Source organism: Giraffa tippelskirchi, chromosome 6, assembly GCF_054371585.1.
Source record: "Giraffa tippelskirchi isolate mGirTip1 chromosome 6, T2T-mGirTip1v1.2.pri, whole genome shotgun sequence".
Classification (NCBI taxonomy): domain Eukaryota; kingdom Metazoa; phylum Chordata; class Mammalia; order Artiodactyla; family Giraffidae; genus Giraffa; species Giraffa tippelskirchi.
Window position 1 is genome coordinate 45,898,191 of NC_137280.1, and position 13,138 is coordinate 45,911,328.

The following is a 13,138-nucleotide window of genomic DNA, read 5'->3' on the forward strand; positions in this document are numbered from 1 at the left end:
ACTGTCTGAGGAACTACGGTATTAAATTATTTTTTTTAATTTATTCATTTAAACCCTTCATAGTACCACAGAAACATCATAAGACAGCATTTATTAACATAAAAATCAGTTTGTTCTTTCCATCTTTCAAAAACTTCACTGTTTATAATGAGATTGGGATATTGACTTTCTCAGGCACGTAAAACGAAGGCCATTGTGTGGACACCAAGAATGGCTGTTCAAAGATAAAAATGTGTATGGATTGAACAAATTAATCCCATAGGTCTGGCATCAAAGCGTTCACGTAGCTTCACCAAACACACCTGAGTCCATTTCATCGCTGTGAAAATATGAGCTGCACTGGCTGCTGCAGATGCTGGTGAAGGAGGCAATGGAATTCCTATTGCTGTTGCAGTCACTGAAAATAATGAGGTACATGTCATTTTCACAATGCATTTGGCAAAGTTTCCCTGTCACTTCTTATTGGATGAACATAGTATGTGACTGTGATATTTATTAATATGCTTTATAGAAACTGATGAGAAAGGCAAGTTTGCTCAAATCACATTTTAGCTTAGTTTAAAAGAAAAAATTTCAAATTCAATCATATTTCAAATTTTCTTTTTATATAATCTAATCATGAATTATTTTTAAAATGCACAGTTATTGGGACTTCCTGGTGGTCCAGTGGCTAAGACTCTGCACTCTTAATGTGGGGGGCCTGGGTTCGATCCCTGGTCAGGGAATTAGATTCCACATGCTGGAAGTAAGAGCCAATCCAGCCAAATAAATAAATATTAAAAAAATAAAATAAAAAAAGTAAAATGCATAGTTAATTACAGGAGTCAAACCAAACTTAAAATTTATCATGATCCATTTGATAGTATATGCCTGTAGTTGATTTATTAAGAGAGACAAATCCTGTTTCATGATCTCTGCCTATGAATCCTTTCTATTAACTTCGATTATAGCTCATTAATTGCATTCTGAGTCGTTTCCCAACCCATCAAGGAAGATGATGCCTTGTTTCCACTCCAGAGCCCAGCAAGGATGGCTCACCAAGTAAGTGCCGGATAATGATGAATGCCAAGGCAAAGAAAGTTGGAGATGTTTTGGTGTGAATATGGACACAAGACAGATTTCAGATTTCAGAAATAGTGCAGCAAACAAAATTCTTTTTACCTTTCAGAATAAGTAGAAAGGACTTATTTAACTTTAAATATACATTTAAAATTTCTCCTTTACTCTAGCGAGAACTTGAGAGTAATTTTAATTATCTGATAACTAGAACTTGAGGTAAGAAAGTATTTTTAGATCTGTAATTTCCCACTGGAAAGAAACCACAGGTTCTTATTAAAGGGCATACTGGTCTCATTAGAAGCTAAAAAGTAAATGAAATGGTAAAAGTGGTTAATCTGTTTTTTTATATTATTAAATTTCTAGAAATAATTAACTCACATACTCATTAAAACCCTTTTCATATAGAAACTGGAATTGTAGAGTGGTTAATAAATTGCGAGCCAGGCCACCTGATTTCCTGGGTAAATTATGTAACTCCTGTGAGTCTCAGCTTCCTTAGATGTAAAAAGCAGTTAATATCAGAACTTGCTACAGAGGACTGTGGTAGGAATTACCTGAAATCATCCTGTTTTCCTATGTCCCTGGTAAAAATAAGCTTTTTTTTCAACCTTTTATTTTGTATTGGGGTATTGTTGTTCACTTGATAAGTCGTGTCTGACTCTTTGCAAACCCGTGGACTGCAGCACGCCACACTTGCCTGTTCTTTACTATCTCCTAGAGCTTGCTCAAACTCACGCCCATTGAGTCGGTGATGCCATCCAACCATCTCACCCTCTGTTGCCCTCTTCTCTTCCTGCCTTCAATCTTTTCCAGCATCAGGTTCTTGTCCAATGAGTTGGCTCTTCGATTCAGGTGGCCTAAGTATTGGAGCTTCAGCTTCAGCATCAGCATCAGTCCTTCCACGGAATATTCAGGGTTGATTTCCTTTAGAATTTACTGGTTTGATCTTCCAGCAGTCCAAAGGACTCTCAAGAGCACCCATGTTTCAAAAACATCAATTCTTCAGTGCTCACCCTTCTTTATGGTTATAGTTTCAGGTGGACAGCAAAGGGATACAACCATACATAAAAATATGTTTTAATGGAACCTATGAGTTTGTGATAAATATCTCTGATGAAACAACTTTGATTTAATAATAATTACTAAATAACTTTTAATTGTAAAACACTGCATAATAAATCAGTGAGTGAGAGAATAATCATCTTCAGTTCAGTTCAGTTGCTCCGTCATGTCCAACTCTTTGCGACCCCATGAACCGCAGCACGCCAGGCCTCCCTGTCCATCGCCAACTCCTGGAGTCTACCCAAACCCACGTCCATCAAGTCGGTGATGCCATCCAACCATCTTATCCTCTGTCGTCCCCTTCTCCTCCTGCCCCCAATCCTTCTCAGCATTAGGGTCTTTTTCAATGAGTTAGTTCTTCGCATCAGGTGGCCAAAGTATTGGAGTTTCAGCTTCAACATCAGTCCTTCCAATGAACACCCAGGACTGATCTCCTTTAGGATGGACTGGTTGGATCTCCTTGCAGTCCAAGGGATATGAATAAAATGAAAGGTTCTGAAGCTGCACATCCGGCACACATGACAGGTTACCACGGCTGCCCTGGGGTTCCAGGAGACACAAGGGCTCAAAGGAGAGAAAGCACTTTCAATTAATGAAGTTCACTGGAGGAGCCATCGTGTGAACATCTGGTAAGAAGATGGTAACAGAGTCTGGAGGGAAGGTGCTATGGGGTGAATTGTATCCCCCTCCTCAAATTCATATGCTGAAGTCCAACACTCAGTGTACAAGACTGTGACCTTATTTGGAGGCAGGGTCATTACAGAGGTAATCAAGTTAACATGGGGTCATCAGTGGGGACCCTAATCCAATATGGGCTTCTCAGTGGTGCTAGTCATAAAGAACCTGTCTGCAAATGTAGGACACATAAGAGACATAAGTTTGATCCCTGGGTTGGGAATCCCCTGGAGGAGGTCATGGCAACCCACTCCAGTATTCTTGCCTAGAGAATCCCATGGACAGAGGAGCCTGGTGGGCTACACCAGAGAGTCGCAAAGAGTCGGACACGACAGAAGCAACTTAGCAGGCACGCATGAATACTAGTCCAATATGACCAGTGTCCTTGTAAGAAGAGGAAATGTGGACACAGAGACACACTTGGAAGGAAAAGGACGTGAAGAGACAGAAGGAGAAGACAGCCAACTGCAAGCAAAGAAGAGAGACCTGGTACAGAGCTTTCCTTCACAGCCCTCAGAAAGCAACAACACTGCTGACTCCTGCATTTAGACTTCCAGCTCTAGAACTCTAGGATAATAAATATAAAGTTCTGTCATTCAAACCACCTGGTTCTTGGTACTTTGTTCCTGCAGTCCTACCAAAATTGTACAGAATGCATGGCAGGGAAGAAAAAAATTCACAAAGCTGGTCACAGAGGTGAGGGAGTGAAATTTGTCCAATAAGCTTGAAACACAACGTAAGAGGAGAAACAAGACAAAAAGAGCCCCCGTTCACTCAATAGTCCAATAATCAGAAACAGCTGCTGCTGTTCAGTTACTAAGTGGTGTCTGACTCTGTGTGACCCCATGGATTATAGCTCGCCAGGCTCCTTTGTCCACAGGGTTCTCCAGGAAAGAATATTGGAGTGAGTTGCCATTTCCTCCTCCAGGAGATCTTGCCAGCCTAGGTATTGAACCAGTGCCTCCTGACTGGCAGGCAGATTCTTTACCACTGAGCCACCAGAAACAGATATCAGAAAGAGATATTCCCCCAAAACTGTTAACACATGCACAATTTGCTTATTTGCCATACATGTTACACAATCCATAAGGGAATAACAAATCTCCTAAATTAGGCCCACTAGGCTGGAGAAAAAAATGGTTTTTCAAAATTTACACAGATTATAAAAGGGAAGAATTTGAAAGACTGTGATGTCTCACTGTGTTCTGTCTGGGGTTGGTTAAGAGCTGCGGTTATTTTATGGGAAGTCCCCTGGAAGGAAAGGAGACAAAACCAGTCATTCTTAAAGGAAATCAACCCTGAATATTCACTGGAAGGACTGATGCTGAAGCTGGAAGCTCCAGTACTTTGGCCACCTGATGCAAAGAACTGACTCATTGGTAAAGATCCTGATGCTGGGAAAGACTGAGGACAGGAAGAGAAGGGGGTGACAGAGAATGAGATGGTTGAATGGTATCACTGATTCAATGGACATGAAGTTGGGCAAACTCCAGTGTACAGCCATACCACCCTGAACACACCTGATCTCGTCTGGAGTTGGGCAAATGGAGATGATGAGGGACAGGGTAGCCTGGTATGTTTCAGTCCCTGGGGTTGTGAAGAGTCAGACACGACTTGGCAACTGAACCACAATAAATAAAAACAACAGCTGAAAATTTTTTTGAAGACCTTTGTGGAAAACACAGGATCACCTTCAACTTGGCCAATGAGTTTCAGGAATGAATGCATTTACCTGTAAGAGTCTCTGTTGCTGATGGTGTCGTGACCCGAGTCTTCCTGCTCATCTCCAGCCATGTTAAAACAGACGCGTTTGCTGTTTCTCTCTCCCTTCTCGTTGTCACTGTCCGATGGGACTATGGACTCAGATGCCTTACGTTCTAATTTAGGAGAATATGTTATCGAAGACAGAAGGCTGCAATGGGGTTTAAAAAAGAAAGGATAAGTGTACATTTTCACACAGGGGCGCTACAAGTAACCACCTTGCTCATTAAATATGATAGGCTTGCAGATATTTCTAGAATGCTTTTTTTAGGTTTCCTTTGAAATTAATATCCTATTGCATATAATAGGGCTTCCCTGGTGGCTCAGTTGATAAAGAATCCACCCACAATGCAGGAGACCTGGGTTCGATCCCTGGGTCAGGAAACTCCCCTAGAGGAGGGCATGGCAACCCACTCCAGTACTCTTGCCTGGGAAATCCCATGGACAGAGGACCCTGGTGGGGCTGCAGTCCGTGGGGATGCAAGAGTCAGATATGACTTAGCAGCTAAACCACCACTGCATATAAAGCCGGTCACGCCAAGTTCCTCTCAGAGTAAGAGAAACAGCACACTACTTGGACAAGAAAGTTGTATTCAAATCTAGGTTCTGCCATGGATTAGCTGTGCTATCCTAGCAAAACCAGGATAGTTCTCCTTGACATCTATGAAACATGGATAGTAAGAAGAGTGTCCCACAGGGTTGCTGTGAGAATGAAATGCATACAACATAGTGCTGGCTCACCATGGGCACACCTCACTCCTCAGCCACTGTCATCGCCATGTAAAGATACCTGGGAAACTTTAAAGTGCTAGCCAAATATTAAAACAAACACTAAATGGGCAAAATCTCCTCACTGACTTACCTTCAGACAATAAAAACCCATCTACCCCTCTCCCTCTGCTTTGGGTTTCCTCCAGGCTTTCTCTATGTGTCAGAGAGAATGTCTTGTGGGCAAACCCTTCTCATGCTCATGTAAACAGGAGTCCTGCCATTGTGATCCAAAGATGCTAAATACACTCACGCACAAGATGAGGACAGGAGGCAGCAAGGGCTGCTACCCCAAGGGCACCCACAATCCACTCATCACGAAACAGTCGTGCATCTGCCCAAAGGAAAAGCTCTTCCACTGGAATTTTAAAGCTAAAACACACTGTCAGACTCTGAATTGGCATTAAACTAGATTTGGACTCTGAATTGTGGCTTGGCAGTAAAGAATCTGCCTGGCAATGAATGAGGTTCAGGTTTGATTCCTGGGTTGGGAAGATCACGTAAAGAAGGAAATGGCAACCCACTCCAGTATTCTTGCCTGGAGAATCCCATGGATAGAGAAGCCTGGTGGGCTACAGTCTAAGGGGTCACAAAGAGTCGGACACGACTCAGCAAAGAAATAACAACAACATAACTGATTCCTCCAGGCTAAACTCGAATGTTCAGCTATAAATCACTTCTTATCGAACTGTCTAACTCAAAATGACACAATAATGGAATTAGTCCTTACTATCAAATGATGTGCTATAAAATTTGCAAAACAAATTAAACCATAACTGAACAAAGGACCTGGACATGGTTTCTGCAGCCAGCAATCATCTTTTCTTTTACCAAATACCAATGATATGTTGTTCTAAGAAATAGTACATTTGCATGTTATCTTGACACCCATTTTTCCATAGCAATGTTGTGTTTATTTTAGTTCAAGATCATGAAAAGATCTTACACTTCTTATTTATATCCCATAATGTCAAGCCCAATGCTGTGCACTGAGCAAATATTTATTAAGTGATTTCACTAATGAATTAATTACATTTATTGTACCATGCACTGTCCTTGGGGCTGTGAATACAGCATTTTACAAAACAAACAAAACTCCCTGCCTTCCTGAAGCTTAAATTATACTGGGAAGAAACAAACAATAACCAAATAAACTGTATAGTATATAGTGTGTGGACAATGATGCTGAGTCACTCAGTCGTGTCCAACTCTTTGGGATGCCATGGACTATAGCCCACCAGGCCCCTCTATCCATGGGATTTTCCAGTCAAGAATACTGGAGCAGGTTGCCATTTCCTCCACCAGGGGATCTTCCCACACAAGGATTGAAACCGTGTCTCCTGCATTGGCAAGCAGATTCTTGACCACTGTACCACCTGGGAAGTTCATATAGTATATCACACGACTACAAACAGGAAGGGGAAAATTAAAAAAAAAAAAAAAAGGGAGGAAGCTGGGGCTGCAACTTCGAATAGTCTCACCATAAGATGGTATCTGAATAATATTTTGGCATTTTATAGTTTTTAGACACGGGAGAATCAGAAAGTTGTATTAGATTGCTCAGGGCTCTGTGAAGCTATGAATTATTTTAAAGATACTTTTTCTATTTGGAAAGATACTTTCATGTCTCCTAAGATAGATTGTACACTTCTTCACTCCCTTCACCCCAAAGGTTAAAGCATTAGATTAACTCCAATTACCCAAACTGCACACTGCCAGACAGATGAACCCTGAATACCAAAGAGGGAAGAGATGACAGAGTTCTCATTATGCGAGGAGTCCTCTGTGCTTTAAACATCTTTTAAATGAGAAGTCATGGGTCTCATTATAAACACTTTTTTCAAAGCTCTGCAAATTATGTTCACATATTTGCTTTCCATTTCAAACAGTCGTAGTCTTGATTGTACTGATCCTGTGGCAACACTTGTTAGGCTAACAAACGTGATAGAAAAACAGTGTTTTTGACACTGGGTTTTGTTTTTTACAAAATTTCTAGATTCTTAAAAGCAATAATAGAGGATAAATCTCAATATTTATGCTCATAGATATATTTTTCTTTACTTTTGCTCCTATACAGTGTTAAGCTCTCTCTGACAGCTTATAGGTCCATTGATTCTGAATGAACATCCTGAGATGAGCATCATTTCTGGTCAATCTGCACCTAATGCTCCTGATGCATAAAGATTTTTGTATGTGGTAGATTGCACCTAGGGCTTCCCAGGTAGTGTGAGTGGTAAAAATCCTACCAAGGCAGGAGACATAAGAGACACAGGTTTGATCTCTGGGTTGGGAAGATTCCCCTGGAGGAGGGCATGGCAACCCACTCCAGTATTCTGGCCTGGAAAATTCCATGGACAGAGGAACCTGGCAGGCTACAGTCCATGGGGTTGCAAAAAGACAGACATGACTGAAGCAACTTAGCGCATACACACACACACACAAGAAGGCACCATCTCTCCACAGATTGGCTACCAGCCTAACACTTGAGTGCCTGGAAGATCAGCCATGCTGGCTTTAGAAGCAGGGCTGCCTAGGCAGAGGGGCATCATGTTCTGGGATCTGAAAGAGGCTAATGCAACAGGAGATCAGGGAAATAAATTTTTTGGGCGTGGGAAACAGGGACAAATCGTGTTGGGATGTGCAGGCCACAGTAATGCATCTCCTATTCTTCTATTTGCACTTCAGTGCCATTAAGTGGTTTTAAGCAAACAGCAAAATCTACCTGTACAGATTTCTTTGGCATCTGCCTAATGTAGAAAGTACTAGATGGAGAGACACACCTGGAAAGTTCTGTACCGAGTACTAGGGAGGGGATGATGGTTACCCAGTGTAAGGTGATGGGGTGGACATGTTCTCAGGTACAACTGACAGAACCTGATAAGGTGCTGGAGGTGAAGCGAAAGGAAAGAAACGAATCACAGATGATACCTAGACTCTGGCTTCACAAATGGAAGGGATGGAGAATACTTTCCCGAGAAGGGGGATGACCTTGATGAGGGAGGGGTCCAAGTAGATTTAAATAGGCCAAACTAGATATGAGGTTCAAAAACAAATTGAAGTTTGAGGAGTCTGTGATACAGCCCAGTGTTTCATAACCCAACTCACAGACAGACTGTGAGAAGAAATCATTACACGCAATCATATAACTTCCCTATATCAGGCTTCCCTGATAGTTCAGTTGGTAAAGAATCCGCCTGCAATGCAGGAGATCTAGGTTCGATCCCTGGGTTGGGAAGATCCCCTGAAGAAGGGAAAGGCTACCCACTCCAGTATTCTGGCCTGGAGAATTCCATGGACTATACTATCCATGGGATCGCAAAGAGTTGGACACTACTGAGCGACTTTCACTTCACTTAATCATATAACTGTGACCAGAGAGCTAACACACATTAGCTTTTATGAAACTGTGCCTACTTTTTTACATTAACCAGCAAACTGCTTGGAAAACCTAAAAGATAATTCAATCACTAGCCTTGACATTCCTATCTATAATCTTCAGGTCACTAACTGTCCTAAATAATGTGTTTTGTTCATCACTCAATTATGGAGCCCCAGACACTTGGAAAATGAAGTCTGTTCTCAAATTTTGTATCTTCACCAGCCCTCAATACTCTATGCATTTTCTTGCTGTAAGAATACACAAAGTCTGAATTTTAAAACCCCGTCAAACATTTGGACTCTCCACAAAATATTTTTACCTTTACTTATGTCTAGTACCTAAGTGTCATTAACTGGAAGATAGCCCATTAAAGGGCAAAAGTACTTAGTGAGAGAGTCAATTCTTAGGCAGATTGATAAGAAGTCCAGGGTCCCCAAGGAGGAGAAAAGGGTCTGGGGTTCTCGAAGTGGAGATAGGGGTCTGAAATTCTCAAGGAGGAGAAAAGGACAAACGTTTTTTTTTTTCCTCTACATTCCTTAGTCTTAGGCAATTACACAATTCAGTTTAAACTCTGGATGCTGGGAAGGATTGGGGGCAGAAGAAGGGGACGACAGAGGATGAGATGGCTGGATGGCATCACCTACTCGATGGACATGAGTCTGAGTAAAGTCCGGGAGTTGGTGATGGACAGGGAGGCCTGGCATGCTGTGATTCATGGGGTCACAAAGAGTCGGACACAACTGAGCAACTGAACTGAACTGACAGATTATACAACAACAATGTATCCCTCTGGAGGACAGTTTCTCCTTCCTGAAAACCTTCTGACTAATCCTGATATCTTAGAATGTATTATGGGAGTGGGTCTGGAGGATGTTTCTATCGTTAAATTCCAATCTTGTCATCCTAAAATGTAAATTGTGGGGGTGGGTCTGGTAAAATTTTCACAAACTTGAGACATTCTTTTGATTCATTGTAATAACTAATTAAAAGGTATACAACTCCATTGCTAACACCAGCAAGGGGAGCACTCTTTCTGCCCCCTTCTGATGTCTGTGTCAGAAGCTTTCTCTATCTCTTTTATACTGTAATAAAACTTTACTACACAAAAGCTCTGAGCAATCAAGGCTCGTCTCTGGCCCCGGACTGAATTCTCCTCCAGAGGCCAAGAATCCCGGCGTCTTTCGTGGTTCAGCGACAACCTTTCATTAGCTTCCCAAAATGGAACAGGAATCACCAAGTCTTGATGAAATTCATAACATCACCTTACTTCCTGCTGCTGCTAAGTCGCTTCAGTCGTGTCCGACTCTGTGCGACCCCATAGACGGCAGCCCACCAAGCTCCGCCATCCCTGGGATTCTCCAGGCAAGAATACTGGAGTGGGTTGCCATTTCCTTCTCCAGTGCATGAAAGGGAAAAGTGAAAGTGAAGTCGCTCAGTCGTGTCCGACTCTCAGCGACCCCATGGACTGTAGCCTACCAGGCTCCTCCGTCCATGGGATTTTCCAGGCAAGAGTACTGGAGTGGGGTGCCATTGCCTACTTCCTGCTACTAGACAGCAAATCTGTCTCTAGTTCTATCTTTGGATCTGAACAAGGTAGGAGGATTTAGAGGAATGTCTACATGTCATGTCAAAAGACATGTTCCCAAGAGACAGGAAAACCAGACTTCATGATTAGACAGGCTCAGCACCAGGCCCTTTCTCAGGAACGAGTGACTTCTAGAAAGGCGAGCAGTGAGATGCTTCGAGGTTTTAATTCTCTTAAAAACTTGGCAGAGCATCTGAGATCTGCCTCTTCACTCTGCAGAGAATAATTTCTACATGGTGAGAAAATTGTTTGGTAACTAGCTTTTTAAATGCTTTGTCAAGCTCCACTACAGCATCTCTGAATGATGCAATGGGGGACTCCAGGCACTTGGATGACCGAACTATTTTAAAGTGATTAGGTTACACACTGAATTATGGTGAAACATATTTATATTTAGAATTAAATTATATGGTGCACACAAACAAGACCAAGGAAGTTTCTCATATCACTGGCTCATTTCACTTCACTTTCCTAGTAAACACGCACAGTTGGTGAAGGCTTTCAGAATAATAAGTAAAAATAGGTGAACATTTTAGGTAGTTTGGTTAATAAAAATAGCTTAACCCTCTTTCAGAAATTAGTGCTTTAAATATATAAGCATTTTAAACTAAGTACAGGAAGCCCCTTGGCTCTAACCATTTTCTTGAAAGTATATCTACTTTAGCTGAACTTGTAAAAAAAAGTCAATAAATTAACAAAGACAGACAAAGTTGTCCACTTCCTGGACAACTGCCAGGAAGTGCTGGGTAGTCAGTGTATTAGAAATCCAGTCTACAAGGCAGTGTTCACTCAAGTACATCAAAAATCCTACCATTGACAAAGGACTCCTCTGAAAAGGAGGAATAATAACTCTTGGTTTAACTGTAAGTGTGGGATTGGTCCAGATGCTCTCCTAAAATCCCTTTGAGATCTCAGATACATGATTCAATGCTACTATCTATTGCCTTATTAATAAAAAGTCTTCCTCCTGGACTTTCTAAATACTTCAGGGGAAAAAAAGAGACTGGCTTCTAAAATAGAGTATAACATATATTAATAATAAAATCTATTTATTAAGGAAAAATATAATGTCCTAAAATATTAACTTCTCTGTCATACTGTCATTCTAAAACAATTCCAAATATCATAAAATTGCTTAAAAATAATCACCTGTTCTCTCAGTAATCTCAAACTGTTTAACTTGTCTATAAATGCTATGGTCACAATATACCAAGTGATAAAAGTAATTTTAAAAATTAGTGTAATAGACAAAGGAAAACAGAATTTCATTTCTAAATTAAATCATAAAAATGTCAGAAAGCAATAGCACAGTAAATAGTAACTATTAAAATACAATTTTAGGACCTTCCTGGTGGTCCAGTGGTTAAGAATCCACCTGCCAATACAGAAGACACAGGTTTGGTCCCTGGTCTGGGAAGATTCCACTTGAGGCAGAGCAACTGAGCCTGTGCCCTAGAGCCTGTGCTCCACAATAAGAGAGTAACCCCTGCTCACCTTGCCACAACTAGAGAAAGCCTGCACACACAGCAATGAAGACAGAGCACAGCCAAAAATAAATGATTTTTAAAATTTTTTTTAAATAAATAAACAGATAATCTTAGAAATATAATGCATCTAATACGGTGATTTCCATCTCTAAATTTCAAAGATGTGTAAAGCAAGAGAAAGTGTCAGTTAAAATTTCATTAGTCTAATTAAAACAGAGCCTTAGATAAGTTTTAAATATTTTAAGTCAAATGTGAATTATCCATGGAAGTATGGAAGATGTATGTGAACTAAATAATACACATTTGATACCAATCTAAATCTGCAACTCCATAGAGAATACAATAAAAAGAGGAAAATGGTCCTGATACAGTTTTCAGATGCTACCCATTAGGATATTTTCAACAATTTCAGGCTCCTAAATGATAAGCAAGCATGTCAAGCACTAGGCTGATTCCTCTTTGTAATCATTTTTATAATTTTCACCATAAATCAACAATTTGTTATTATTCACCCCATTCTATACATGAGGAAGTGAACTCATAAAATCTTGTATTTCCTAGACTAGATGTGATCATAATCATACCCATGACATAGCCAACCTTCCTACAGAGTTCAGGCAGTTCTCCAACCATCAAATTCTGGAATGAGAATCAGAGTTGACCTCTTTGGAAGAATATTATTCAACTCCTTCCTCTTCTCTGTTCTTAATTAAAAAAGAAATTCCAAATTACTGGCACAGAGATTTGGATAATTCCTTAGTAAACCAATAATTCAATCAGAAGAGAAAAACAGGTGTTGATCATTCCTAGGGTCACAGACTTTTGTTTTTACTCATTTAACATGTTAAGGATTCAGTATATTCTAAATTTTTTCATAACATCTATCAAGTGCCTATCCACCAAATATTGCATTCTTGTCTGTAACAGATACAAGCAATTCCCTAGACACAGTTCATACTTTTCCAATCATACTGTTCAATCGAACATTTGCACACTGAAACTCAGCGTTTTCTGTATGAAAGAATTTCATTGTTCTCTGGTACTAAGTTTAGTTCAGTCGCTCAGTCGTGCCGACTCTTTGCGATCCCATGAACTGTAGCACGCCAGGCCTCCCTGTCCACCACCAACTCCCTGAGTGCACCCAAACCATGTCCATCGAGTCAGTGATGCCATCCAACCATCTCATCATCTGTTGTTCCCTTCTCCTCCTGCCTTCAGTCTTTCCCAGCATCAGGGTCTTTTCTAGTGAGTCAGTTCTTCATATCAGGTGGCCAAAATATTGGAGTTTCAGCTTCAGCATCAGTCCTTCCAATGAATATTCAGGCTTGATTTCCTTTAGGATAACTGGTTGGATCTCCTTGC

At 40.8% G+C, this 13,138-nt stretch overlaps 1 protein-coding gene across 2 annotated transcripts in view; it reads right to left on the bottom strand.

The window, feature by feature from the left end:
* PREX2 (phosphatidylinositol-3,4,5-trisphosphate dependent Rac exchange factor 2) overlaps window positions 1–13,138 on the bottom strand; it is a 278,656-nt gene that overhangs the window by 101,345 nt on the left and 164,173 nt on the right. For both annotated transcript variants that reach the window (XM_081501827.1, XM_081501826.1), the window contains 2 exons: window positions 4,529–4,708; window positions 303–397 (listed from right to left, as the gene is read on the bottom strand). In XM_081501827.1, the coding sequence (XP_081357953.1) occupies window positions 303–397; window positions 4,529–4,708 (275 nt within the window). The remainder of the gene's footprint in view (window positions 1–302; window positions 398–4,528; window positions 4,709–13,138) is intronic.